This window comes from Polistes fuscatus, unplaced genomic scaffold (genome assembly GCF_010416935.1).
Source record: "Polistes fuscatus isolate 324 unplaced genomic scaffold, CU_Pfus_HIC Scaffold3, whole genome shotgun sequence".
NCBI lineage: Eukaryota > Metazoa > Arthropoda > Insecta > Hymenoptera > Vespidae > Polistes > Polistes fuscatus.
The window spans coordinates 15,142,825-15,166,764 of record NW_025113107.1 but is presented as its reverse complement, the minus strand read 5'-3'; the positions used below and the strand labels follow the sequence as shown (position 1 = coordinate 15,166,764).

General features: G+C 39.0%; 1 protein-coding gene and 1 long non-coding RNA gene across 2 annotated transcripts in view; one reads left to right on the top strand and one right to left on the bottom strand.

Annotated features, from left to right (window-relative positions):
• The window catches only part of LOC122520164, an 89,514-nt gene that overhangs the window by 8,567 nt on the left and 57,007 nt on the right, over positions 1-23,940 (top strand). The gene's annotated exons all lie outside the window — the stretch shown is intronic.
• The window catches only part of LOC122520156 (protein apterous-like), a 44,459-nt gene continuing 32,178 nt past the window's right edge, over positions 11,660-23,940 (bottom strand). The window contains exons 4-6 of the mRNA XM_043640165.1: positions 18,572-19,161; positions 16,496-16,713; positions 11,660-12,387 (exon numbers count right to left, since the gene is read on the bottom strand). Of these exons, the coding sequence (XP_043496100.1) occupies positions 12,172-12,387; positions 16,496-16,713; positions 18,572-19,161 (1,024 nt within the window). The 3' untranslated portion in view covers positions 11,660-12,171. The remainder of the gene's footprint in view (positions 12,388-16,495; positions 16,714-18,571; positions 19,162-23,940) is intronic.

Sequence of the window (23,940 nt, the reverse complement as noted above, 5' to 3'; positions counted from 1 at the left end):
GACAATGATTTCTAAGATACACGCCTGGAACGATAAAGTATTTACATTTATTTACTTGAACATAATTCGAGGAAGAAATAGAGAGGGGAAAAATATGATGTTAGAGGAAGAAGAGCGAGTTAGAAACGATTACCAAAACGGAGAACAGTTTGGGTGGTCCTGTTCGTTGATGGGATTCCTCAATGAAGCGGTTCCTTACGCGCAAGATGAAGGATAGGAGGAGTAGGAGAGGGGGATAAGGGGGGGAAGGAGGTGGATCTCGTCGGTCGGATTTCGGATGTAGGCGCAACTCGCGTCGCCTCGAAGCGCGAAGGTCCGGTGACGACCTAATGAGGAACAAGCCGGGAACTCTTTAAACCATCTGGTCACCAGCTTCCGAGCTCGACGACGACGTTCCCTCCGGGCAACCGCGCTTCCCCTTGTGTTCTCCTCCTCTTCCTCTTCTTCCTCCTCCACCTCCTTCCTCTCCTTCTCATCCTCGCACTTACGGGAAATTAATGTACCTCGAGAATTAACGAGCCTTCTTTTCTTTCGCTTCTTCTACTTTGAGTTAGAGCGAGTGAAAAAGCGCTGGCTTGAGATTGTTCGACTACTCTCTCCCTCTCTTTTTCAACGTAGACGCCGAAAAAATTTGTCCGAATGCCCCCATTTCCAAGCTTCACTCTTTCGTTCCTCGCAAGATTTTTCATCGAACTCGTTTACTATTCTTTAATATTATTTCATTGTGAAATTTGTTTTCGTCAAAATGAACAAATATTCCTTTCTTAGCTCCAGGTGATATTGAAGAAACTTTTGGATTAAAAATATTACGATAATTGATACAAAAATTGTCCATAGAAAAATAAAATCACGCGCATCCCGATGTAGGTAAATGATCGAACAAAGTTGAAAAGAGATCCGAGAGTTTTTATCCGTTTAACGTTGCAAAGAAAATTCTTTAGCCATTATTCGTGGATTTTGATGTAGATGAAACACGATGGAGAAAGAAAGAAAGAAAGAAAGGGGAAGTCAGGGGTAAGAGAGGAGGGTGGGAGCCCGAGGCTTTGTTCCACGAAGATCGGAGGAGGGCGAGGATCGCGTGCACGGGTCGATCCTCCAACAAATCGTATTATCCGACGGGCAAGCGCATATATAGTGATATGTAACGAGTTTCGCGATGATTTACACCCCGTGACCTCCTGAAACTAATCTGTATTTGTTTATTTATTCAAACGGCCGTCGGAAGACCGCGAGCCGCAGTCTATCCTCCTTCCTCCTCCTCGTGGCCCGAGTCCGACACGTGATTTAGGGTTTCGCCTTTCCCGGGATGCACTCTCTCTCCTCTCCTCTCCTCTCCGACCCCGCCGTTGTATTTACAATTCCCCCGAATTTATAGCCTCACCTAAAGAAGATAGCCGGCGGATGAATCGAGAAGAACGTCGAAGAGAAACTGAGGTAGGTAGGTAGGTAGGTAGGTAGGTAGGTGGAAGATGAATAAGAAGAAGAGAAGGAACAAGGATAAAGAGGAGAAATAGGGTTGGGATCGATAGTGATTTCGCATCTCTCTCGCAGGACCTTCTTAGTTCGAACGAGTCCCACTACTATCTTTCGAGGAGAATCTTCAAAAATTCAACGAACGAAAACGTCTTCGGAACTTACGAACGAATCGCTAATCTAACCTACTTTACGATTTTCGGAAAACTAATAATATTCTATAGCATCTACGTGATTTTTATAATTAGAACAACTGTTAACAAATTTTAACATTTCTTGACTAGATGAAATTTCGATTTTGCGCGAAAAAAAATGAAAATGAAATGAAAATTTGGAACACGCGTGCGTAGGGTGTTCGGAATCGATCGTCGCATCAGCGGATACACGTTGGTATAGGTTGGATTATGTCGTTAAAAGCTCGACGGTTCACCGAAGCATCGTCGTGGCTCGCATTTCGAGGTGCACCTGTGCGTTCTCGTTATGCGTCACCGATGTCCGAGGATGTCGCGTTGCGTTCACGTATGTAACCTGCTCGGCTGAAATAACGCGTCACAAAACGCAGCACGTGCTCTTTCTCTCTTTCTCTTCTATCGTCGAAACGCGGGAGGTGGTTACGGCGCTTTAACTAACGAGGGTCGTTCACCTATAAGCTGCCAATTAACGAGCTATGAGCCTTATACGAGATTGGCCGTCAATTAATTTAGATTCTGCCTCCCCCTTCTGGACACGCCAACCAGCCTGTAACATCTACACTCGGACCAGTCTTTTTTCTTCCTTCTTTATCTATCTATCTATCCATCCATCTATCTATCTATCTATCTATCAAACAAACAATCTATCTCTATCTTTGTTCGTCCAATTCTATTCCGTACCCTTTAACGCACAACACCCAAAATAAGGACCACGTGCATCCGGCTATTGTACTCTTTCATATTTATTATCCTTTCCGGGTCTTCATATCACCCGTTGACAGGTGATACATATCTACCACCTGACATCGAAAAGTAACAACAAAATAAAATCGGTAGTACTATTGGGTTGACAACTAAGCGAGTGCGGAAATTTTGTCGATAGATTATTATTAAAATAATCGCACTCACTTACAATAGTATTCTCAAGCGTAGGTGTTTAATCGTTAATTATTATAACCAACGATATTTAGTCATCCGTCACTTTGGTATCGTAATTTCAATTGATATTGGTTCGTATGATATAAATAGATAGATTATTAATAAGAAAAAATAAAAGATTGTATAAATTTATCGATCTCCAGATCGTATATGATTTATCGTCGAGCCACCGCAATCCATCAGATTCATTCGCGCACTTTTCATTTACGATTCCTCGAAATCATTTATCTCTTATTGCGACGAAATCTTTCTCTCGGCGAGGTGAGCGTTGAACGGAAACCTGAACTCACAATCAGTTAGATGATGCGCTTGCTTGCTTGCTTGCTTGCTCGCTTAGCAATTCACTCTGCTACGTCAGAGTGCTGGAGGCGTTAGAACTCACGTGGTTCTTCGTAAATTAATATAATTTATATTGCCTGTCATCTTCATTTAGGTGTCCGTCATTACCAAGTCCGATCCCGAGCGCAATGCAGTAGGTGTTTGTCCCTTTAAATATGCATTCAAATAGAGAAATGGAATTTGCAGGCGTGGTAATATTTTCTTTTACATTTCGACAATTTCTAAGCTTTTTTCTCGTTTTTCGTCGACATTTTTATTAATTTTCATTTATAATACCGATGGTAAGTAAAGAATTGGAATATGAAAAAATAAGATAGTTGAGTTTTGAAATAAAATGGTTGGAAGAATAGAGAATTGAACTTTGGATGCAGACGAAATGGTCACGTGGCTTTCCACGATGGCGCCATGCCGATCGATTCTTCGCTAAATAAAATGCATTTTAATTAATCGACCGATATAAGCCTCTCGTTAGGGAGTAGACAACGGCTTGGCGTCGGACCGCCAACGACCGGATCGATCTCCGCTGTAATACTTACGTCATCGATCGATTACGAGGATTTCGTTCGATAGGATTACCCACGTTGATAATAATTATAATAATGATAATACAATGAGACGATTCATTGTTATATAGTATTATTGTGTAACATGAAATAAGACAACGTTCATACCGAATACATTGTTTCTAATCGAATATTTTTTACTAAACTTTTTTCTTCTGGTATGCAGGTACACGAAATTTAGAATATATTATTATACAAAAATAATCGAGTTTGTAAATAAAATGAGAATATTTTCCATTTGGTCATCGTTACGAGCAAACCATTTTTTTGTATTACTTTTTATCATTTACATTTTTAATTTGTAAAATTATTGTTTTTGTTTTTTTTTTTTGGTAAATATAAATTTGGAAAAGATCGTATTCGAAATGAAAAAAAATTGCGAAGACTATGCGCAGATGAAATAAAATAAAGGTTTACTTATCTACACCTAGATAGCCATGTGGGCGATCTTGTTGACAAATATGCAAAGGAGTATAACAACCATGCGTGTCTTCTCTTAGCTCCGCCTACCGACTTTGCTCGGCGGTGATGCGTGCAGTTACGTATATCAAGAACGAAAAGCACAGAAGTACATCGTCCGACAAAAATTTCTTCGCAACCCAGACACCCTAAAATAACGAGTAGCATCTTCCTGTCAGTGCCAATCGACTCGACAAATAAACCAACTTTCTTCGAGAACGTTTCGAACGTTCTACGGACGATTTATTTCAACATGACGAATTTCTATGGCGCGTATTAAATCGAAAAATAGGTTCAAAGGATTGACAGATTTATCGTCAACGTTGTTAAATATTTTCGCGAATTAAATGATAACTTGTCAGCTGTAATTAGTGGGATATCCGCTACCTGTCTCATTGTCGTTACTTTTCAATCGTCTTTCGAAAAAATTCTAATCTAATTAGAAACGTATTCTCGACAAATATTTCAACCAACGATCTCAAAAAATAAAACAAATCAAGCGATTTCCCAAATTTATTCGGAAAAGAGAGCGACGTGGCAAAGACAATTCGTAGGATATACAATTTGAAAAAGAAAAACAACGAAGGGGTTGATATTTATTGTTAGACCAAGGGGTTAACTTAGGAATTTTGTTTCGGTTTGTACCCCAACGTGACATCTCGCGGCTATTACGCTGACTCCCAGCGGCAGGTGTAACATCGCTCACTGTCCAAAGTCGATATATTCAAATGGCCCACTCACACCGTGGCCTACCATCTTGAGGCAGGTCTTCCTTTTTCCTTCTTCCTTGTCCTCATCTTCTCCTTCTTCTCTTCTTCTCTTCTTCTCCTCCTCATCTTCCTTTTTCCTTTCTTTCATTTCTCATCTCACTCTCTCTCTCTTCTCTCAGTCAGTAACTCACTCGTTCGCAAGTAAGCTAGCTAGCGCCATCTTTTTCTTCTCTTTCTTCTATTTCTCAGCGTTCTCTTTTTCGGCACGCTCGTGAACCGCTAATTAGCGCTGACTTTGCGCGCCCTGCGGATCCGTGGAATCCGCACGCGGTTGTTTGTCACCCGCGCGACTACGGGGGAAGTCCACCGCCTCCTCTTCCTCCTCCTCCCCCCCTTCTCCTCTTTCTCCTTCCCTTTCACCTTCTCATTCGTATTCTCCTCTACACCAACTCGTATTTTTTTCCTCGACCTCCTCGTCATAGGCGCCGAAACTTCTACAAAACTTGATAGGGGTTGCTGAGTAGTTAGTCTCCTGTGCACGCGACCGCGAAGGTCGTCTCAAAGAAATTCTCGTCCTATCCGAGTACACGCCGACTAAAAAACCCTTTCCTTTTTTTTTCTTTCTTTCTTTCTTTCTTGCTTTCTTTCTTTCTTTTATTATTTTACCTACCCTATTCCTTATACTACCATTTCAACCATTTCTCTTACCTTCGTTTCCTTTTTTTGTTAACCTTTGACCTCGATGCTTTGTCCCTAGCTAAAAAGAATAAGGAGACAAAAGATGGACGAATTTCGTAAGGTTCGTTATATAAATAATAATATACTTATACGATTCTATACTTGTGGACAAAGGAATAAATTCTCTTACCTTCGTTTCCTTTTTTTGTTAACCTTTGACTCGATGCTTTGTCCTAGCTAAAAAGAATAAGGAGACAAAAGATGGACGAATTTCGTAAGGTTCGTTATATAAATAATATATATACTTATACGATTCCATACTTGTGGACAAAGAATTAAAGTAAAACTAGTAAGATCGAAAAGAACTCATTTCTTTTGGGTTATTAATTGGATCATTATTTGTCAAGAACATATAATAATTAACAACGAATAAACTCAATATAATATTTCATGAATTTGTTCGTTGGAAAATAAATTTCGATTACGATTAAACAAAAATGAAAATATTTCGAATAATTTAGTAAAAATATTTGATTTTCGCGAAAAAATCCAGTGCCAAATCCATTTAATATGGATGAGATTTTTTTTTTAATGAAAATCGGTAATAAACTTTCCAATACAGGGTATCTATTTAAATGAGAAATTTCGTACAAATGCTGTACGAATTTTTCGAGCACAATTCATCAACAACACGTCTATCTTAGGTACACTTCACTCCCTTCATTTCTACGTCTATGCGTCTCGTATTCCTCTCTCTTTCGCAACGTCGAAGTCTGCAGACGCTTTGAGAAACTGCAAAGCACACGAGAAAGAGAAAGAGAAAGAGAGAGAGAGACAGGGCGTAAACATATACGGCGCTTTTGATATCTCGTCATGGCGATCTTCACGCTCGCGCCTTGAAGTCTGAATTATTGGCCTCGAAGAGCGGCGCCCCTTGTCGAATGGTATCCGAGCGTGACATAGGGCGTCAAAAGTTTCCCCCTTCTCCTCTCCCTTGGCCCCATTACCCTTCCTGACACGACGTAGCACGTGCCTTCTTCTTCTTCTTCTTCTTCTTCTCTTCTATGTGCTCGCGTTTGTGCATGCGTTTGTGCAAGCGTTTGTTGTGCATCACGAGCGCACGCAACTCGTTCACTCCTAACCTCTGTTATTTCGATTTAACTTTCTTCAGAAGAAAGATAGCTTGTAACTACCAGGAACCGAAAAAGACGAGAAAATTTTGACTGGCCTGTGTATCCGGACTTAAATGTCTACACTAGTTTCCTCTTTCGTTTCTGAGATCCACCAAAGTTATAATATTTTATTTAGATTGGTGGATGTGTTACTGTGTTTGGTTATTATGGTGAAACATTTGGAAATTGAGATTATATCTAATTGGATGATATTAAGTTTAATGATTGGGTATCAAAATGTGGAAAAATAAGGAGTAGTTATATATCTAATTTTATATTTTTTCTTCTAACAAGATTTTCCATAACATAGAAAATATTAAGTCTTCGATTTGCGAGGAATGACAATTGATATTTTTTAATATGAAAGTTAACAAATATAAAAATATATTTTTCGTATTTTTTTCCAATTACATTTTCATACCCAAAAATATATCAGATGTCATATGTTTTATATCCGACCCACATAATACCTTATTGCACTGTATTATTATATAATTCGTATGGAAAAAAAATGTACTCGATATTTCCATGGATCGTCTTCTTATATAGAGAAAAATTCTCACCGAGAGTGGTATCTTCCATCTTGGAACTATTCAATGTCGTACCGTTGGTGAAATCACGAGCGATGAAAGAGAAAAAAAAATAAAAGAAAAAAGAAAAAAAAGAGAAGAAAAACGAAGAAAAAAAAAAAGGAAGAAAATAGGAAGGGTAGGGAAAAAAAAAATGAGAGGAACACATCGAGGAGTCTCTCGTATTTCCTTGTCGGATGGTATTCGAGCGTGAACTCGATCCAGGGCGTTAAAGGTCTTCGGATAAGGGTTGCGCGAGTACGCGTATTCGCGAGAGCTTCCTCCTCTGATACGACTGCGAAGCAAACGCAGAGAAAAAAAAAAGAAAGAAAGAAAGAGAGAGAGAGATGTGGAATCCACGAGTCGTAAACTCGAGAGAAATGCAACCAGGCAAAGGGATTTGAGAGAGAACGAAGGTACTAGAAAATCCTCAGGTGGAATTTTCGATAGACGAACGTGAAAATAAAGGGGAAAAAACAAAAATCTCTTCTCTCTTCTTTTGCTTTTATTTTATTCTTAAATGTAGAACTAGATATTCTCTCACCGATTCGATCAATCGCGTCAATTAATTTTCGTTACTCGTTTATTATTTTTGGATCATTGTCATCTTCTTAATATAATTAACTTTTTACATGTTTAACCCTTATATTTGTACATATAAATGTTAATTGTATCATCTTTAGATATATTAAATAATCGAAGAAAGGAATGAATCTATTAAAAGACGCAGACATCGTAACTTATCGTTATCCATATTTTCTTTTTCCTCACAATCATACGTTCGTTATCTATATTTATGTGATTTTTCTTCGTACACTCGTATCCGAGCGCATACTTTTTTTTTTTCAATACCAACAAGAATCATATAACTCGATTATACACGTTTCCTTTTTATTAAACACACATCGTAATTTCTGATGTTGGTGCATTAAGTCATCTCAAAGATTCTCATTATCGTAACTAACGGGAACTGTCGATAGACAATGAGTGCTTTATGAATTTAACGATTTCCACTATTGGGTATAGGAATACTCTGTCCTGGTCGTAAATTTTCGATAGAGGAATGATTAATCTGTCGTACAAAAAATCTCGATATCTTAATTATTAGGTCGTGAAATGTATAGAAAAAGAAAGAAACAAAATTGACAATACAATGCGTTACAAATTTCGTACTTGTCATACTTGAATATATATTTGAGATATATTCGAATAAATAATTTGAAGTGTAAGATTAGTTGAGAATTTTAATCGATTAGAACCGAGGAAAGGAAGTCGTGTTTTATTTGACGAAGTAAATGAGACGTCGCCAAGAAGCGACAACGGTCTCGCCGTTGTCTATCGAAAGGTTCTCTCCCCTTGTCTTCTCGAAGCTTCGGCATCGATCATCCGTGTTATCGACATCTCGATCCTTTTCCGAACCGGTCGGAGAACACTGGATAACTTGACATCAACGGAAAGATCTAGGAATCTTTTCGATATCCTCGATCACGCCTCATCGGTTTCGAAAATGAACGCTCGTCAAATGTGAACCGAATCCTCGTTCGATCTACCTTTATCGTTTTCCAACCAAACACTAAAGCGATTATCTTTTTTTATTGATTTATAGATGACCACGATGATGATTATGACGTAACTAAAAAACATTAACAATTCATGGATTAATAAAAATATAAAACAAAGTTTTTACGTTAGGAAAAAGATGAAAATTATCGAACATTCGTTTGATTTTTATATTTTAAGGAGAAGAAATTTGTTTTCTAATAATTTATGAGATAGAAAAAAAACAAGATAAACATCAAATATCTTTACCAAAGAATATTTTCTCTCGATAATAAAATTCTTATTAACCAAGGATACTTTGTTCTTCGGTTACGTTATATTTTCTTGTATTTCTTTCGGTATTATTCTTTACCTTACGTTTCATCCACAATTCCGTTTTGCAACGTCTTAGAATTCAAAAAATAATCTCCACTTGAAATCGTATCACGGTGTTGTACGTCATGCATTAGAACGACCACGAAGGGCCCTTCCTTCCTTCCTTCTTCTTCTTCTTCTTCTACTTCTTCTACTCGATGCATATTGCATGGGCCACGAGTGGGAAAAGAAGTAGAGAAAGGAAAGAGATGGAAAATAAGAAGAGACAAGTGTACGGATAACATATCTTTCGTTTTACCGTAAACGGAATAGGACTCTTCTTTCCGCCGGAAAAGTATTCCTTGTTTATTGTTTAAAAAAAATAAAAAAAATAAAAAACAAAAAAAAGGAAATTAAGCCCCCAATTGAAATCGAAAGTTGTGCGAGTTAAAAAAATCTTACATTTGAGAAGAATATAAGAAAACAGGGATCAATTAAAGGAATATTTTAGAATAGTTAGAAATAGAAAATTGAAAATTGAAAATATAGAGTGCAAATATTATTAAGAACAAGAGGAGGAAGAGGAGGAGGATGAGAAAGGGGGAGAGAAAGGAAAAGGATAAGAAAACGAGTACGAGTAAGCAAGGAGATAAACGGATAACTAATGAGGACTTTTATGGGCGGGCAAATGTTATGTACGCAAGAGGGAAAAGAAAATTTACACGTAGACGGTTATGTACTCTTGCATAATTCGATCTGCCGCGGCAGCTTATAATTTCAATTTTAATGTCCAACCAGCGGTCTGCGCGAGGTGCATTGCGTTTCATAGCTTCGCATAATCGAGCCGTTAAATCGGTACTATGCTTCTGTACATGAGCGAATAAACCTGCAAATCTATGAGAATTATCCTCGAAAATAGTCACATTCGTGTGTGTGTGTATGTGTGTGTGTGTATATATATAACATATTCATTTATATTTCTCGCACATTTAAGTATCTATCACTTTGTAAATCTTAGATTATTTTATATCTTATAATATTCGGATCGTATTCGATTTTTCATTATTCATTGAAAAAAATCAATCAGTCACGGAAGGATTAAAATAATTTTCTCTTTTCTTTTTTTTTTTTTTAACACACGTTCACTTTTATTATTATCGATCGATAATCTAACGGTTTAGAGCGATTAGATGAGAATAAAAGAACAAGAAAAATTGTTAACGTGTATACGTTTTAATGGGTGTGAGGACAAAAAAAGAAAAAAAAAAAAGATAAGAAACGAAAAAAAGGATCTGCTCGGTTTTATGTCTCATTCGGTTTTGCATCATTGACGTTCGTTTGAAAATTCATGAATTTTTTTTCCTATCTTCTTATGTCCGAGAACGTAATAAAATGGACTTACCTCTCTCTCTCTCTCTCTCGTTCCTGCGACACACGATTGAGTTTTAAAAGTAATAAATATATACTTACGTCGAGAGTAAACGGCATAAATAATGAAAAGCCAGCAAATAGATCGTAAAAAAGATATTGATAACCAACGTCCGAAGAACATTCTCCTGACCTCGAATGAGAAATAAAAAAAAAAAGAAAAAAAAACGGATTACATTGAACTGTTATCGATCAAAAGGTGAGAGAGGAAGTGTGTAGCAATTAGCTGGGTTATCGTAGAAAATAAAAATCGACAAAACAACGTATATATTGTCAAAATATATTCAATGAAAAAATCATCTTGTAAAATTAGACAATCGTTCCATTCGTTACAAGGATATTAATAATAGAAGTAATAATAATAATAGTCGTCGTCGTCATCATTATTATTACCGTTGTTGTCTAAAACACGACCGCTACCGAATGCAATTATAACCCTACAACCTATAGCGGTGCCTTAAGAAGAACTCGAGGAACGTCCTTTATATACAACAATTATGATTATTACGTCAAGGATTTAATCGCTCGTTTGGTTTTTCTTTTTATTTCGAACCAACAACATTGCGCAATCGTTTTTTCTTTTTTTTCCCTTTTTTCTTTTTATTATTATTAATATTATTATTTTATTATCATTATTATTATTATTATTATATTATTATTATTTATTATTATTATTATTATTATTATTTTATTATTATTATTATTATTATTATTATTATTATAAATATCGAGTGTTATATTATCATCTAAAGAAATTCAACGTTTCGTTTTTCTTTTCTATTCTTTCTTTACTCTTAATTTTCTTTTTTACATTTATCTTTTTCCTCTTTTCACACTCACTCCGATTACTATAAATTCTTTCGATCGACGAAAAATATTAAATAAAAGTATTTGATTTATGATACCCCCATTAAAATTAGCGAAATGATTTGATCGATAAAAAGGATTCGCAAATCGAAACGTTGAATTTCGGTTGAAAGGGGGGGGCTAGGGGAGGAAAACGAGGGCGTGGGCGAGGGGGTGGGAAAATGGTCAGAGCTCGCTGCATCGTCATAAATCGTAATCGTTTAGCTAATGCATTTTAATTACCTCTGAGCGATTACACCAATAAATAGACATCGTTAGCTAATTACATTGCTTTCTGCAGAAGGCTCTTTTTAGGCATCCTTCAGAAATAATTCTTTCATTATTAAGCGAGACAAAGCTCTCTCTTTCTCTCTCTCTTTTTTTTTCCTCTTCTTCTTCTTCTTCTTATTATTATTATTATTATTATAATTATTATTCTTCTTCTTCTATTTCTCTCTATACAAGAAAATAATATTCGCGGACGTTCACCGATTAGACTACAATAAATACAAGGAATTTTTCTCGACTATTTTCAATTATCTTTACCTACTTCACATCATCTCCGTTTTCGTAAGTTTTCGTAATCGGCATTACGTACGATAGAATTTCTATAAATCGATGATAAATATCCCTATTGGTACACACGATTGGCCGTTAATAATTCGTTCTCGATCGACTTCATTGAAAGAGAAAGGAAAAAAAATCTTACGTGGGCGAAAATCCGTATGAAAAGGATTCATCTCTCTCGACGAGAACCAAAAAATATATATTTGCTTAGGGGAAAAAAAAAATAAAAAAAAAAGAAAAGAACACATAAACAAACAAGGAATCGCATTTAGGAAACGTCGAGTCGGATAAAAACCACGGAGAAATAATTGATTTGTTTGAAATTGAATGATTTACGAATTATCTTCTTCTATCGTGGAAATTCCAATAATGGTCGTTGATGATCACGCGCAATCCAAGGACGCCAAAGATGCTGGACTGTGAGGACCACCGAGCATGAAGGGAGGACTCATCGGTGGACCACCACTTCCGCCGCTGTTCCCATAAAGTTCGAGTTCACCCAATGAACCTCCGTCGACAACGCTATCGCACTTGTCCGATTTTCCTTCTTGTTTCAACACCATACGTCGCCATTTGGCACGCGCGTTTTGGAACCAAACCTAGGGGAAACAAACAAATCAAAACGACAAACGTATAGTCGCATTATTTATTTTATTTTTTATATTATTTTTCGTAAACGATTAGAAATATTTTTAATTTAAAAGAAAATGAAAAATTATAAAAATCGAAAGCAAATAATCATCGTCGTTCCTCTCTCTCTCTCTCTCTCTCTCTCTTTGCTGTCGTTTCGGGGGGGGGGGGCAGAGTCGAAAAAGGCGCGAGTATGATAAAAGAATAAAAATAATGAAAAAGATTTGCGTAGCGTGATTTATGTCGGGTTAGAGATGACCGCACAAACGATTCGGTTCATAACGCGATGGAGAGGTGCCGAGGTAGGGTGGGAGGAAGGGAGGGTAGATTCGCGGCCCGTCAAAGACACCATTGTGTCTCCGTTCCTAACGAAATTCGTCAAAGTCCGTTGAGAGATTCTATTTCCGCGCAAAGTCGTCGTAGTCGTCGCGTCAGATTCTCGCTTCGAAATTCTCTCTCTCTCTCTCTCTCTCTCTTTCTCTCTCTCTCTTCTTTGAGCTTTATCGAGGTACGATATTCCAGAAGGGGTTTATGAAGTAGGTCGAGCCGAGTAATACGACCGTTAAATGTGAAGATGTCTTTAAGATACTTCGTCTTCTACCTAAGACCTTTCCTTGAGTACATTGATTTCAAATATGAATACATACATATATATATATATATTATTATCCAGAGAAATAAAGAAAGAAAGAGAAACACCCAATTGACAAGTTGGAGGAACTCGAGATGAAAGAAGAAAAATGAAGCAAAGGAGATGAGGATGAGGATATGGAAGTGGAAGTTAGTGAGGACGAAAAAAAAGGATTTCCTTTACCCTCGAACGCAAAGTTACGTTGAAGAATATAACTACATCGTCGACACAATAATAAGTACGATATATATATATATAAGGAAAGAAATAGAATAGGAGTGTAGGAAGAGGGCTTTGGGAGAAGAAATCCTCTCTTTCCTCTTTCCTCCCGGTGTTACCCCTTTTATTCTGCCGATAGATAAAAGACGGGCCGTGTGTTCTCGATGCACGTCGCCATTTTCAAGATAGTCTCCTCCCCCGCGAACCGAAAGAGCCACCGGAGCCTGCTGCGACGTCGACGAGAAGCGGAGAAACGAGGAGAATCACTCTTTCTCTCTCTCTCTCTCTCTCTTTTTTCTCTCCCTCTTCCTCCTCCCCCCCTTTGCCTTCGAAGGACGGACTGCCCTATGCGGCTTTCTCTCTCTCTCTCTCGTGCGCGCGCGCGCACTCGACTCGCGTCTACGAGAAACCCCGTTTCTACGTTTCCTCCTCTACCCACTCTGAACCCCACCCCACCCCCTCCCCTCTTTATATGTTATATAGAGTGTATATAGTGAACGCAGCCGCGAGCGAGTATTCGTGCGTTTCGCGATCAATATCAAGCAAGATGGCGACCAAGAACCCTATGCTACGTCGAATACAATAGCCGCCTCCTCCCCCCCTCCTCCTCCTCTTCCTCTTTCTCTACCTCTTCCTTTTTCCATGTCCCGTCCACCCTTGACTCTCTCTCTCTCTCTCTCTCCTCTCCTTCTCTTTTCCTTTTTCTCTTTTTTTCTCTCTAGCATCGTAGGTACTCCGCATTTTCTCTTTCTCTCTTCTTTTCCTACCATTCTCTTAGCCTCAAGGACACCTTTGCGCACTGTTCTCTCTCTCTCTCTCTATCGTTCTTTCTCTCTTTTGAAACTCTTCTTCGCCCTTTTGAATAGCACGCCTGCCTTTCACGACTATATCGAGATCGCGTCGATGCTTCTTCTTCTTCCTACGAGTGAAAAAGCTCTTTCCTTTTCATTTCATTTCTTTTTTTTTTTCCCCTTTTTTCCCATTTTCCTTTCTTTTATTTTTCTTTATTAAAAGAAATAGAGAAAGAGAATTGAACGTGAAAGCGTTAATCAAACGCTCGCGCTATGAATTCCAAAAGAAGAGTGAGTGAGTGAGTGAGAGAGAGAGAGAGAGTGTGAGAGTTAGAGAATAAGAATGAGAGAACGAGAGAATGAGACCCGATACGCTTAATAAATTCACTCCTCGAGGGTTTTCTAAGTATAGATTACCAAATATCCATGCGACAATGCGTAACTACAAAAATATATCCTTGCGTCTGGCGTTGAACGTAGCGTGTATTAATGAAAAAAAAAAAAGAAAAAAGTAGAGAGAAAGAGAGAGAGAGAGTAACTGACTGACTGACTGACTGAGTGAGCGAGCGAGTGAGTAAGCAAGAAAAAGAGAAAGAGAGAGAAAACCGAGCGAGAAGATGGATAGTCGGTGGTTCGTCGTGTTCGTGTTCGCCCTTTTTGAAGCGGGTAGGTAGCCGCCCTATAAAAATATTCACGCGCGCGCGTGCTCGCACTCGAGCGCACTCCTCCCAATTAGTGCAGCACCGACCGACCGGCTGCCGTTGAGTTAAAAGAACCGCGCGTCCGCGTGATATTTCCGTCGACGAGCCCGTGGCCTTTCTCCGTAATTATGACCCTCCGTCAATCCGGCGCAAGTCAAAATCTACGCCCCGGCTAAGTTTTGTCGGACGCGGACTCGAGAGTGCGACGAGCTTCGCACCCCACCCCACCCCACCCTCCCTCCGCCACCGCTTCCTCATTTTATCTTCCTCCCACCTCCGAGTGTCAGCTTCGTTATAATCGTCGTCGTCGTTCCAGATTAAATTCCTATTTCGAGAGAATTGATTTCCATTCGAAATTTATTCTCGCCCACCACCACCATCACCACAACCCCCACCATCCCCCTTTTTCGCTAACCTCGCTTGGACGAGTAAAACGCGTCTTGGCTGCCCGTATATTTTTGAAGATTTATTTCGAATTTGTTTATTTTTTTTCTTTGTTTTTTTTTGTAGTTTTTAGTGGATCTTTTCAAAATGACAAAAATATTTGATTCCGCGGAAGGAACGCGTCCGAACCATCGGCTATACATATATATATGTGTACACATACGTGATTGGTATTATCTGAACAGATAGGACGTCGAACAAAGATTTCGACCACTTCCTTCCGTTTATTGTAAAACCGTTGATTTTTCGTTTCTTATAAATAGAACGTTCTATTTTAAAATTTCGATAAGGGAGAGGAGAGAGAGAGAGAGAGGGAGAGATCTCGGCTGGATGAAATTTTGGGCGAAATACGTTAGATATGAATTTTTACGCGTCATCTTTTTAAAACGAGATTCATTCGCGGAATAAATATTTTTTGTTTGCTTCTAAGACATGTTTATAAATAGATTTATACGGAAAAATAATTGCAACGTTGGTACAAAATTTGTCTCTAATATTTGAATCTTTGAAAGGAATAAATATAATTGCGTACGATTAACTGAAATGGAAGAACAAATGTCCTCCCCCATCGCGAGTTTAGAATTCTCGTTGAACGTGAGAAACAACATCCAAGAATGATGAATTGTACAATAGTAAGAAATAATCTCGTTTTAGGTCGTTTTAAAGCGACGGTAAAAATCATCATTGATCGATATAAAAGGGCAACGAACGGGAATTGACTCATTGTCGGATAATATCCGTAAATAAGTGTTTTTAAATCACTAATTTCTTACAATAAAATCGCGGGAAACACATTTCGTGAAAGTTTTAACAAAAAGGTTGGATAACGACGAGTCATCGGGAAGAAAGTTTCTCTTCTAATAAACTATTCTCCAACCGTCCGCCGTCTGTTTTCCTTCCTTCCTACAAACGAGTTACGAAATTGTTATTTCGAGGTGATTTGAAACAGTTTAGAAAATATTCAGGGTAACGGTTGGATATTAAATATCTAACAAAAGTCTATTCGTTATACGTTAAAAAGACGAGTAGCTGTTAAAGAATGTTCTAATAAAAAGAAAAAAAGAAAAAAAAAGGAATAAAAGTTCAAATACCGTAAAGGGACGTGAGAAAGAAAGAAGAAAAGATTCTCGATCTATCTCCTCTTCTATGAATGCGTGCGTGAGTGCGTTCGTTCGAATAACGATAGCTCGCGGAATCATCATCATCATCATCATCATCATCATCATCGAAGAAAGAAAGAGAGAGAGAGAGAGAAAGAGATAGATAGATAGAAATGGGTATTAAAGCTTACCTGCAGTACCCTTTTTGGCAAGCCAGTTTTCTGGGAAAGCTGCTTGAGATCCTTCGCGTCGGGATTGTGATTGATCGCGAAGTAACTCTTCATCGTCCTTAACTGGTGATGCTTGAAACTTGTCCTCATTCGTTTTGTTCTACTATTGGAGCCAGGTATGCCTGGAGTCCCAGGACCGCCTCTTCCGAAGGGCATGTCTATGTAGTCGGCGTTCAAGTCTGCAAAACGTAAATCGAATCCGCATTGATTAGATTTCCACCTAGGATAACCAATAGTATTTCTTGTTTTTTCGTTTGTTTTATTGCTAAGGTAGAATGTATTATACATTTTCCAAAGTTAAAAAGATTGTAAATAGGATGAGACAGGGTAAGACGAAAAAGGTAAGGGGGAGGTCTATCGTAGAGGTAGAATGGGATTGGACTATAGTGGCTAGGTAGGTAGGTAGCTAGCTAGCTAGCTAGCTAAGCAGGTATATATTCACGGTGAAACGAGGTATCGTGTCTGCGAACTATTTGCTGCATAGAGTTGTAATTGGCCGTGTATCCAGCGGCCTTTCGCATACGCTATCACCCTTCTTGTTTGCACTCAAGGAGCTAATGAGCCGTGATACACATCAAACAGCGCTATAGACTCGTGGCGGCCAACAACGGCAAACGACGTACACTTCCGACGGTTCGTCCTATCGCTTTCTCTCTCTCTATGTATATATATATATATATACATATCTTTCTCTTTCTCGCTCTTGGAAACACAGAACGATCGTCGATGTCGGGATAACTCCATCGACTGATCGATCCTATCCAGCTACTACGAGATCCGATATCCCTGTTGCCACGAGTCAGAATCTTCGACATCCAATGGAACTTAGGTATATGTACGTATACCTGTAGGTACCATAAGCGTCAATTAAAACGATCGATAGATCCTAACTTACATACCTACAAACATCTATCTCAATGACAACAAGATAAAATCGCGATGAACCGATTAAAATATGAACGATAATTAACAATGTACGTAGTTAGAGAAATTAAAAGAGAATAATCAAATCCTGTCAAAGCGTGGATTGCGAAGTAGACAAGAGGAAGAAATCTATAAGATGCTTTTCCATCGAGGACGAGTTGGCTAGCTAGAGGAACTCGAGGAACAGGAAGGTAGAAGAGGAGTAGGAGTAGGAGGAGGAGGGGGAGGGAAAGAGAAACAAGGCGACATTGGTCGACCTCCTCCAATGAAAAGAAAAAGAATAGATAGTAGAAGGAGTATAGAAGAGTGCACTCACGTAGGAAAGAATGAGAGGTAGAAAGACAAAAAGAGATAAGAAGAAAAGAGACTCGGTCGAAGTTGTTGTGTTCCCACGGTCGGTCAACAATCGAAATTAAGTTCTCGAGGAGGAGGAGGAGGAGGAGGAGGAGGAGGAGGTGGAGGTGCTCGTGTCCGCGAGGAACTCTGCCCACGCGAGAATCCGTCCACCGAGTACGCGCTTCCTTCGGGATCGGATTCGTGAATTTATGTTGCAGCGACAAATTTTATCAGGGTTCGGTGGCAAACGGCGTACGCCCACGCGTCCCATAAATCACGCGGAAAGGAGAATCGGATTCGTGTATCCGGAACAAGGGCTCGCTCTTTCTTTTTCCCTTTATTTCTTTCTCTCTCTCGATCGTCGGGGTTCGTCGCTGTCTTCGAGGAAGAAACATTCGTTTCTTCGTTCCTTTCTCTGCGATTTCCTCGATCTACGCGAGTAGATACCCTACTACATTGAATAAGAAAGAGAGAGAGAGAGGAACGTGTATCGAAATCCTGTTCTCAGTTCTCACATACTTACTACTTAGGTATACGGATGGTACGAATCGAATGGAATTTTGGTGTACTTATAAGGATCTTGATCTAGACGCGAGTTTCCGATTTGAAAAGTAATGGGAGAATCATTCGGAAGAAGAATACAGGGGGTGGTTAAAGTTAGAAAAAAAGTAAGAAATAGAAAAATTATGAAATAAACCAACATACGAATTATAATCTTACAATGTTGCATGGAGCTCGATGAAAAAGAAAGAGTAGAGTAGGCGTATGGGAGCTCACCGAGACTGGCGGTCATAGCCTCGAGATCCTTAGGCTTCCTTTTCCTTGGTCGTCCCTTTTGCCTCGGTGGTGGTACGACTGCCGTTGCCGCTGCTGCACCGTTGAAGTATGGTACTTTTGGGGGTGAGCCGGCATCGGGAACGGACGGTGTCGAGGGTTGAAGCGGAACCGGGCTGATGTGACTGTGAGGATGCTGAGGGTGCATCGAGTGGGGATGAGGTGGACCATGGGCAGCGACCGCGGCTGCCGCTGCCGCGGCCGCGGCCACCGTCGTATGGTGATGATGGTGGTGGTGATGATGATGAAGGAATTCGGGAGACGGAAATTGGCCTGGATAATGCGGACCCGGTGGATAAACGGGTACCGGTGGACTCTGGGCAGGATGAAGTTCCGCACCTATCTCGTAATGCAGCCGACACAAAACCGTGCCGTCCCTCATGCCAAAGTGGTCGCCCTTCGTCAACAGGACCGCGCACACCGCGCAGGAAAAGCAACGCACGTGGAAGACCAAGTCGCGCGCGCGCATCACCAATTCCGAGGAGAGAATCGCAGCTTGGCATCGCGCGCACCTCTTCAGGCTCCCGAACATCCTGCGAACAGACATTCGGAACATTTTTTCTTCAAAAGTATCTCAAGACATTCTAAATATCTATTTGCTCTTGGCGCAAGAATTATATATATATATATTATAATAATAATAAACGATCAAATTAACAATAGCAATAATAATCAAATTCGTGAAAGAAAAGAAGAAGAAGAAAAAAAGCAGAATAGAAGAAAGAGAGAGAGAGAGAAAGAGAGAAATATCAAGGAGTTTTGCCCGAACGAACGAAGTCATTCCAGTGCTAAACCCTCTTTCCTCTTTTTCAAAGGTCCGATATTGCTGAGATATCAGGCTACCTCCAGAGATCGTTGCTGGCAAGGCAAAGCGAGGCAAGGCAAGGCACGGCACGGCACGGCACGATGTAGCGAAAGGTAGAAGAAGAAAGGCACAAATAAAAAAGAAAAAAAATAATATGAAAAAAAAAGGAGAAGGAGAGAGAAAGAAAGAAGGGAAGAGACGCGTACGCCTCTCGTCGATATCGCGAAGGCGAAGAGAGGACACGGCTTAGTAGCCGCGAAAGCAAAACGGCGGAAGGGAAGGAATATACCAATGCACCGGGCACCGTGACATCGCTACTGCATTAGCGGCACCCTGCAGTCTCCATTACCGAAGCCGGTCGACTATCTCGCTCGACATCCACCACGGCTACCTACCTAACCACCTATCTCGTCGTTCCCCGCTTCTTCCAAATATATTGGCGTCCCCAACTTGGCCGTATGTTGCCCAAGAGCCTAGATAGAGACGTGTCCGATCTTATAACGCCGATCCGGCCCGCCACCACAACCACCACCTCCTCCATAACCACCTTCGCGACCACCATCACCACCACCACCACCACCACTACCACCAACAGCAGCAACATCCATAAATACACGTGACTATCTTCTCATTCCTTTTCCCTTTTCTTTCAACTCTTTTCGAAAGCCTGTTTCGCGTTTCACAAGCCGCAGAAGAAACTTCTTCCAGATCGTTAATGTCGAGAGATCGGTAAGTAACAAAGAGAGAATGCGACTATGCGAGTTAACAAAGAGAACGATATTTCGATAATGTCATCCCGTCATTCGAAAAATGAGGAAACCTTTTCTACGGATGATTTACTTTAACTTTACGTGATTCTTTTTCTTTTTTTCTTTTTCTTTTTTTCTTTTACTTTACGAAAAGAAAACTATATTTTTTTTTCTATGGTCTATTATCATATTATATTCGTTTCAGGATATTTGTATAAATTCACGTTTAATATGAATTTAATATTTTTCTACCAGATACATATATTTATCCGATACATAAGTGTTATTACATTTCTGATCTGGGAAGCTATGAAAAGAACTCTTCATGCGTAAACCCCAAAACCTAATCTAACGGATTAGTCCCAACAGGTCTCTCCTTCCTAGAAGGGTCTCTTGACTTCAAACATATTGTTGTCATTTCATGATCCTATTGACGACCCAAAGACTTCCTTCTCTCTCTCTCTCTCTCTCTCTCTCTCTCTCATTCTCTGCTGGATTCTCTTCCGCTTCGAGTACACGTAAAGCCGAGTATTTTCGTTTAATCGGATCTACCCAAGCGTACTGGTCTTGATCGATCGAAGTAGCCTTTGTATGGCACGTATTTAGTTTACCCATGGTTAATCCTTCGTAAATTCCTAGTTTTCGCATGAACTTTGCCTTCTATGATTCGTTAGCTTTCTTCGATCTTGATCTAAATTTTCAAAGAAGGACGAGGAAGAAAAATAAAGATGAAATTTTCCCCGAAGAAAGTCCTCGCTAAGAATAAAGCAAACAAACCGTAAACGATTTTGCTCATTCGACTTGGTTTTTGCTTTTGACGGAACCACCAAATTCCGTTTTCTTTAACGCGGACAAAACACGTAGGACGACTTGCCGTTTGAGGTCTCTCTCTTTCTCTCTCTACCAGGCTGCTTTCGATGAATGAATGAATGAACGAACGAACGAACGAATGAATCAACGAATGAATGAAGCAACCGAGCAACCGAGAATAAGCTCATTCACGTTTTCATCCCGTTTCGTCTACGAAAACCGAACAACACACGTACACGCAATATAATAACACAGACGCATAAATTCGTACACGGCAAGAATATTCGTAGGGGTCAGGGGTATTGGAAAAGAGGAAAGAAGAGGAGGGAGAGGGAGAGATGTTAGAAGAACGCCCGCAGAGTTTTACAAGATGCGCCATATGCGATACATTATTATACAATGTGACGCGTATTCTAAGCGCTCGGCAGTGTATTTCCAAACGCCTAAACACCACCGTTGCCACTCGCCACAAAGAGTCGGAAATCCTTTATATACGCGGATTCGGACCACTCGCCGTGCGTTCGCACACTCGGCACCCGTGGAGCACGTGGATTCTCTTCTCTTTCCCTTCTTTTTTTTCTTTTTTTTCTTTTTTTTCTTCTTCTTCTTCTTCTTCCCTTTTTTTATTATTGTTATTATTATTTTTTATATTTTTTCATATTTCTTTTTTCTCCGCTTCATATTTCTTTTCCGTTCCTCTTCTTCCTCTTGCTTCCTCGTCCTCCTCCTCCTCTTCTTCTTCTTCTTATTTTTTATTCTTATTCTTCTTCCCCCCTCTCGCACTTTTTCCCGTTCACGTAGCCCATCATCCAGGGGGCTTCCAGGGAGGAGCTTCCAGGGGGATACGACCGCGAGAACGTGCAAGCCTCTCCTTTAAAGAGAGAAGAGAAGGAATCGCGATTTCTCACGTACGAGAGAAAGAGACTGGACCATCCTCTCTTTCTTTCTTTCTTTCTTCCTTTTCTTTCTGTAGCTTGTGCACGAGACACCACCGAACTGGAACCACCATCGTTCTCCGCCAGCTGCAAAGAGACTCCTCCCGACGAGTCCAACGACGAAAGGAACGAAGAATTACGCGTGCAGTTAACGACATGAATAATGATCGAACCAATTCTCTCGATATAGTTTTCTCTCAACCATGATCTTTATGAGACCTACTCACGATCACCTCCCCCTACCCTTTTTCCATAAAAAGAAAAGGTTCGAATAAAAATACCAAAATGGCGAATGGGGTGGGTGGGTTCTTGCTTAAGAACGAAGAATTAAATATTTACGGTAATGAGCTTTCGAGTTTCTAACATCATCTAATAATAATAATAATAAATTTGGAAGGTTTAATAAATTTTAAATTATTTAGCAATTATCATAGGATAAAAATAAAAGAAATAAGTTGGCGTGTTAATCATGACTACCATGCCTACTGTAAATATAATAAAGATTTTCTTTTTCTTTTTCTTTTTTTTTTTTTTATAGTATTCGTATAATACGCGAACTTTAAAATATCGTGATAGTAGGACATTTATCAGATACGATACACGGACGTCGAGAAAGGTAGCAAAAGCTCTGCATGAATATTATACGTATCTCTACCTACTGCATATTTTCCTTCCGTAATTCTCGCACTGGTAACTCGTCCTTTCCTTTCCTTTCTTTTTCTTTTTCTTTTTCTTTCTTTTTTTTTTTTGTTTAAGAGGGGAAAGGGAGAAAGGATCTTCTCAAGCTCGTAAATTATTATTTTCGCGATAAAACTTGTCGAGGACCGAACACCAAGCTGAACTTCTTCCCGAAGATCGGTAATTAATGCATCCACCGATAAGCTATACTCCGAATCTAATCGTTAAAAAAAAAATATATATATATAAGAGAGAAAGATAATATAATGAGAATATGAGAGAGAAAGAGAGAGACAAGAAATCTCTGTAAAACGTTAATGGACCTTTCGAATTGTCGATTCTTCACCCTGACAATGAATTATTTGCCTTCGATCCGACAACCATTCGACATTTGCGTTCATTTTATCAACTTAAGTGCCGATAACGTTGTGTCGCGTTAACAAGTAAATAACTCGATCTATCATTAAATCTTTTTTACTCGCCAAAATATTGCTAATTTAAAAACGTCAATCGAGTTCATTGTTATTTTATTCGTATAATTTTCATGATAATTTCGCGGTAATTATTTTCCGTGATAGATATTCGTAACGAATAGAAATGTAATCGAATGTTGTTAAATCATATACGAATAATATATTATCCGTAATATTTTAACTGACTCGATTATACGTCATTGATTATATTTACGAAGATCGATTATACGAAGTAGAAATAAATCGTATTATTATTATCATCATCATCATCGATGACCATTTAAAAACTATTATGAAATGATCGTAAAAGAAAATTCATCTAAAAACATTGATATGATAAATGATTAACAATTGATAATAATTCAAGATGTTTAACAATTAAAATACAAATGCGTACATTTCAATGGAATAAAAGCGATATCGATGCTAATCAATGAATTAACTGATTTCGAATTCAAGAGTTATATTTTTATAAAAGAGAGAACAAAATGTGGAACATCTCGAATGTCGAGTCACGATGTTCGAATTTCCATGACGTCCCCACCCATCCACCCATCCGATTGATTTTTCCCTATAGATTTAAATACAAAATTCGTTTAATCGTTTCAATGGAAAATATCGTTTTTGGTATTGAACAAAATATTCCTGATAATAATTAATTTGGGGTATACAAATCTTTGAGTGTATGAAAGTTAAATTAAATTGTAAAAAAGTGAGCGAAAGATGAAATGAGAAAAAAATAAAATAAAATAAAATAAAAGAAAAGAAAATAGTAGAGAAAAGAGAAGAGAAGAGAAGAGTAGAGTAGATTCGATCGTCAGAAGTGAGAAAAATTGTTCGTCGACGGTGGCAACTGTGGCGG